This window comes from Mastigoproctus giganteus, chromosome 10, assembly GCF_048544385.1.
Source record: "Mastigoproctus giganteus isolate SK-2022 chromosome 10, ASM4854438v1, whole genome shotgun sequence".
NCBI lineage: Eukaryota > Metazoa > Arthropoda > Arachnida > Uropygi > Thelyphonidae > Mastigoproctus > Mastigoproctus giganteus.
This window is the reverse complement of record NC_143584.1, coordinates 118468622-118475303: the sequence shown is the minus strand read 5'-3', so window position 1 is coordinate 118475303 and position 6682 is coordinate 118468622. Positions and strand designations below refer to the sequence as shown.

Genomic DNA, 6682 nt, shown 5'->3' with positions numbered 1-6682 from the left:
AAGTCTCTATCTTATGGTTTTCCAACCATTTTTTGTAATTGGCATCCAGTTTTTTCTTCTTTTTAATGGCTCATTGCATGATGGTAGATGGCTCTCTAACTTCTCCACTAATTCTAGTGTTTTCCCCATGGTTCAGTTGTTTCTCCCACTCTTTTGGCTCTTAAATTAATGACCTTCTTCCACTGACTAGAAATCATATCCATAGGTTTGCTAATGATAGCACATTGCATTCCACCTTTCTGTTTGAGAAAAACTTGCCTGTGCAAACAGCCTCAATTTCTTGAATATCTACTACCAATTCCTTAAATGCTGATCTCCAGTAATTCTCCAGTGGGGTAAATATAATCTAGTTAATTTTAATACTTCTAAAACTCAGTCCTGTCTTATACTTGCAGAAAAAATTCTGTTCCCTTAGTTATCTTCGATGATACTCGTATTTCTAAACAAAATCATATTATGATTTTTTTTTTAATCTCTCTCTCTCTCTCTCTCTCTCTCTCTCTCTCTCTCGGCAGTAACACATCACAAATATTGCTTCCTCTGTGTCTAAAAAAGAGATTTTCTGTTTTGCTCTTGGCATTACTTTTCTTCTAAATAGCTACTCACTCTGTACAAATCTCAAATCCACCCTACCATGGAATCCTCTCTCAATTTTCTGTACACCATTCAAAAGAGCCCAGTCAGGTTAATTAATGACCTAATTCTTAATTCTTAAAAGGTCTCTCCACTACCTGTCTCATAGATACATCCTTTTTTATACATACTCTGATGTGATATGGTGTACAAATTTCCTTTGACAAATGATAATCCAAGTGCCAAGGTAGCACAAATTTAATAAATTGGCAGCATTTTCAAATTTTTTGTGTATATGTTTCCCTTACTTCTCAATATAATTGAAGATACAGAAATAGATGAAGAATATAGGTCAGAAAAAAAGGTGTTTATCCTTTTTTTTTTTTTTTTTTTTTTGTTTAGGGGGCCTAAACAGATATAAATGCCTACAATCATGAGCCACAGGCTGCAAGAGCAGCAGTTCCTTACCACTAATTATGCATTTTTAAAAATAGATGAAGATTGATTAAATTCTGTTATCAGTGTTTGTTTACATTTTATTTTTTTTTTAACATTTAAAAATTAATTGTGAAAATCACACAATTATTACATGATACTAAGCCGACCGGGCTAGCCGAGTGGGTAAAGTACCTGCCCGGCAACCCAAAGGTCGCGGGTTCGATTCCCGCCTCGGGCTTGGATCAAAGTACTGCAAAAACCTTGGGAGGTGCAATATGGCCACAGAAGCCGATGCGCCAACAACTACCAAATCAAAAAAAAAAAAAAAAAAAAACATGATACTAATAACATTTTTATTATATGATTTTAATCATATAAATACTAATGAAGAGACATAAAACATTATTAAAAAAAATGCAGAAAATCAAAAAAAAGAAATAATAATAATAAAATAAATAAAAATAAACAAATAAATAATGGATATTTTGAAAATCCAGTCAAACTACAATTTGTGACATCCTAGTTTTAAATTCTTGGGGCAGGGGGTATTACATTTGTGGATTCACATGCAGCTGTGGCTGCTGAAGTTAAGAAACACTGTTGTGGGTTCAACACCTCTGCAGGAGATATTTTTCAATATCAGTTCTGTCAGTTTCAGTGTGAGAATGTACTGGATGCTAATGAAAGAAGAAAGTACTGCTGTACAGTTCTTTCTAGAGAAGGTTTTAACTCTGCAAGGAAACTTGAAATATAGAAAATTATCTCTTATGCTTGGCACTTTAAGAATATCTCATAGCAGTGCTGAGTATAAGAAGATATTCATCAAGATGAAAAAAAAAACCAAAAAACTTCTCTTTCTGATGAAATTTTGGGAACGCTCTTGACAGCCAAGTCTATATGGCAGGGCCCTTGTTATAAACAAAAGTTTGACTCAGCATTCTCACATTCATAGCATTAAAGTAAGTTTTGGTGCAGAGGAAAAATTCTGTATATCTTTTCTTTGAAATTCCCATAATCACTTGGTGGTGGTTAGCAGAAATATGCAGAAAGAAAAATCATACACATATCAACATTTGAAAGAAATATTGCACTGGTAAAAAAAAAACAACCCTATGTCTGTATCTTAATATTAGCAAAATACATCTTTTAAGTCCAAACTCGGAATTTTAAAAATCTACTTTTTCAATTATCTCCTGCTTTCCAAAAGTTAGAGGTCTGCAGCTGTGTACAATACAGTGATCTTAGTCTTAGTTGTTTTTGTGCAAAAACAAACAACAAGGAGAACAGTACAGCCTTTTATAATAATTTCTTTATATAACATGATTTATAGTCATAGTTTTAAAGTGACTTTTAAATTGATGTTTTCTGAATGTTTTCTCTAACTCCATTTGGCACTTTTGTGACTTGGCTGCAATGGTTGGGGATACACTCTCCATACCTTAGTTATGCCACTTGTAATAGGTTTTGTGCAAATTTCTTTGCAGGTAAGATCATTTTGTTTCATAAATGAGAACTGTATGATTCTATTTATATTTAAACTATGTTCCTTAAGTTTTAAGGAACACATTTTATTTCATTTATTTTATTTAATAAAGGAAACAATTTTTAAAATAAATGTTATTGACTTGGATGGCATGTTGATTGTTATTTATCTTAGCAAGGAGATAAAATAACAGATTATTTATATCATCATAATGCTAATAGATATGCTATGCTGCTGATAGTAACCATACACCTCCATGTTTAAAAGAACCTTTATTGATACACTGTTTAATAAATTTAATTTTATAATAATAATCATGCTAAAGTGATGGCTACTTTGGCATTAATTACACACTATCCTCTTTTTGAACTCTCTACTCATTTTTGATGACTTCCTGTTCGAAGTTACTAAGCTCAATGTTTCAACCCCTCTACTCCCTTTTGTTGATCTCCTTACTTCTAGCATGAATGTAATTTCATTTATACCACATTGAATGGCAGGTATGGGCAATTTTTCCAAAATCCCATGGGCATCCAATTACTCTTGGTAGTGTATGTTCTACCATCTTAAGGTTATATTTCAGTAACAGTTATCTGAAATTGCAAAGACCTTTTTAATTTAATAATTGCTGAAATTTTCAATATATTAAGTTATTCATGGGCTGTGGTTTCATGTTTAGTCCTGGTGAATGTGGGATAGTTGAGAAGGGAACATATAGATATCATAACAGACTGTTTTCCATGTAATGTTATCCTTCATGTTTGCCTTTTATTTTTTTTTACAAATATTTTTATTATGAAAGTTCAACATAAAGCCATTAGTTTTGCAATTCTGTAGCTGCCAAGCCCCCATTGCAAGCCTGGAATGTATGGAAGACGGTTTCCTCTCTAGTGATAGCTCTATGGCCACCAATCCCCCTAGCCGCCAAGTGTCTCTCTCCTATCCAGCTGCAATGAGATACAGGTAGTGTGTGTTTTTTTATTATTTTTTAAATTTAATTTAATTTTTTTTTTTTTTTTTACCAATTTTGCGAATACATGCAACATTTCTCAAACTATGGTAATAGGACCCTTGCGAGTTCATAGAGATACACCAGTGTCTGCAAATTATGTCTGAAATTTCTTATAAATATTTAAAAAGCTGGAAGAGTTTATAGCATCAAAACAATTTTATTAAGTTTGGGGGTCCACGGAAAATTTTTCCAACAAAGTGGTCCTGATGTCACTGAAATTTAAGAACCACTGCTCCATTATGATACACATATATACTCCCCCCCATAGTATACAAAAGTATTTGGATACTATGAGAAAAAGGTGACAGTGTTTTTCAGATCAGATATTATGCAGAGTATGAAGAATTTACAAGTTTGATGCACGCTGACAGAGATATTCCTCCTGCATGAGTTTAATCAAGTGTGTTGTATTGGTCAGTATGAAAAAACCCTTGTGCACCTTTTTAATATAGCTCACAATGGTTCTTTTGAGGCCATGTAGAGAGTTTTTAATGAACAAATCAGTCCATCGGTGTCATTGTATTTTCTCGAAACTGGAGGCATTGATCTGTTTAAACGTGTAAGGGTTTCTTATATAAAATTTCTTTGGTGTTTTAAAAATGGTGTTATCAAGGATTTCAACTTATTGCTCTTTCTGCAAGGAACTCTTACAAAAATCATTAGTCCGATACCATTGTATAAAACAGACTGAAACCAACTGTGGTTCACAGTTTTGAAAAGGACTGCTCTGACCCAGTGATAGAACAGCTCTTTTCAAAATGTTCACTTCATTGTCATTACACCCAATTACTTCTATCTGATGAACAATGTGTATTGCTATCCATTTCTCCAGAGAATTTTTATATCCCATCCAGAAATTTTCTTCAGAACATAATACTGTTGACTTCTTTCCTGCGCATTTACTTTCATGATGCAAAGTGGCACATGGAAAAGATGGGAAATTTACTTTCATGATGGGAAAAAGTGGCAAATGGAAAAGATGTTGATGTAGCACTCTGCATACAGTGTATACTCTGAAGACTGCTCCTGTAAATTAGACAGTTTTGTAAATTTGAAGAAATTTTCTGGATAAGTGCTTCAAACTGTTTTTATCTGTGTTTGTTAAAGTATTGATGTTCAGCTTTGACCTGATCGGTTTCCCTTTTCTTGATGATGATTTTCAAATTGGCAGACTGAGGAATGCTGTGGAGCATTGGAGCTCACCCTATGCTTAGTACTGCCCTGTGGCATCTCACCAACTATACACCCTGAAATTTAATTCAGCATGTTTCAGTGTGGCATATTGATTCTAAAATTTTCATTCCTCTATGCTATTTGACTGTTTGAACTATAACTGCAGTCTTGTCTAAATGATTCTACAATGCTTCTTTAACAAGTGACTCCATTATTTTCCCTGAAACAGAAGTAAACTAACAGATCTGTAATTATCCATGTCACCCTTTGTCAATTGGGGATACAATTGCACATCTCCAGTCCGTGGGAACTCCCCTGAATCCAAGGATGCTCCCATAATTAATGAAAATTTGGGTTTGCTTACTTCCTTTGCTGCCTCCTTTAATATAACTGGATAGATCCCATCCACCCTAGTGCCTTTCTTATGTTTAACTTCAACAATTTCTCTTCCACTTTGCTCTCAGTTATTACAACATCATTTAGCTCCCTATTGGAGTTTGATAAACTTCTGGCATCCACTTCCCTATAGAATTCCTCATGTGTGAATATAGATGCAAAATACTCATTCAGTTTGTCAGCTACCTGAGCAGGGTTATCAACAGTCGAACCATCAATATCAAGTGGACCAATGTGATTCATCCCCTTCCTTCAAGAGTTTACATAAGTAAAGAAGTCTCTGCTGTTTTTCTTTGCATCTCTTGCCCAAGATTTCTTGTAATCTGCTTTCGCTTGTCTAACCTGTTTTTTTTACTTCATTACAGACTAGCTGATATCCATCATAGTTTTCTCTATCACCTGATAATTTATACGTATCCCATGCATTTTCCTTCTCTTTCACGAGTCTCACAGGTGCCTCCATAGCCAGGTGGGCAGGAGCAGCAGTGCGTAGCACACGCTTCTTGATCAGACCGGGGTTCGAGCCCGTGACTACCAAATACGGAGGATGCGGAAAGGTCAGGGAATGACCACCGCATATCCACGGAGCAATATGGCCTTAGTTGCTAATGCTCCTAAAAACCCAAATAACAACAACAACGAGTCTCATTAGTTCATCTGACATCCATTAAGGCCTACCTAAACCTTGAATGGTATTTCTTATGAAAAGCCTAATAGCTTCCAAGATTAATTCCTTGAATGCTTCCCATTTAGAATTTGCTGTTTGTAATATCATCAGTTGGTCCCACTGTACAGAATTTAAAACTGTCTGAGACCACTGTAGTCACCTTTACGAAAGCAAAAACCCTTTCCTTTACCCCTGATGATAGTTACATCTTTAAGCAAATTCCACATCAGTACACTGTGATCACTGCCACTTAGTGGTTTCTTTATCCTCAGATTCTTAATGCATGAATAATCACTGCTGATAATCAGATCAAGAGTATTGCTAATCTGATTGCCTCAAGTGGCATCCAGAGGCTGTTCCATAATGCTTTTGTAGAAAACAATCATCCAGTAAATCCACAAATCTTGCTAGAGTGCAAGTGACCAATCCACAAGTTCCAGTCAATATGTGGGAAGTTAAAATCCCCCATTATAAGACATTATGATTTTCTGGCCCACTCTATTTCTTTGTACAGTGGTTCGTTGGACTCAACAGAGTGATTAGGCCTATAGCACACTCCTACTCTCATTTTTGCTTTCCCAGTGCTTGTCACACCAAACTGACTCAACATTGCACTGCCTACCCATGTCAATTAGATGCACTGCATTAGACTTTGTGTTTCTTAACTAATAGCATAAGCCCTCCTCTCTTCTTGTCATGTCTATCCTTTCTGTACACATTGTACTCCCCCAAAGTCCAATTCTGCATTCCTTCTATCTGTGCGACACCATCTCCCATATCCCAACAAAATCTGCCTTTGATGTCTTGACCAGCATATCAAATGCATTGAATTTATTTATTATACTCCTATCATTGGTTTACATTCAAGGAAACATGCACCTGTTGTTACCCTAACACAGTCCATATATTTACTTGTTCCATGATGACTCCCAGCAGTTGT

At 35.2% G+C, this 6682-nt stretch overlaps 1 protein-coding gene across 1 annotated transcript in view; it reads left to right on the top strand.

Annotated features, from left to right (window-relative positions):
* The first annotated feature begins 2456 nt into the window (after window positions 1-2456).
* The window catches only part of LOC150079251 (voltage-gated potassium channel subunit beta-2-like), a 313834-nt gene continuing 309608 nt past the window's right edge, over window positions 2457-6682 (top strand). The window contains exons 1-2 of the mRNA XM_090383003.1: window positions 2457-2495; window positions 3297-3457. Coding sequence (XP_090239129.1) covers window positions 2457-2495; window positions 3297-3457 — 200 coding nt within the window. The remainder of the gene's footprint in view (window positions 2496-3296; window positions 3458-6682) is intronic.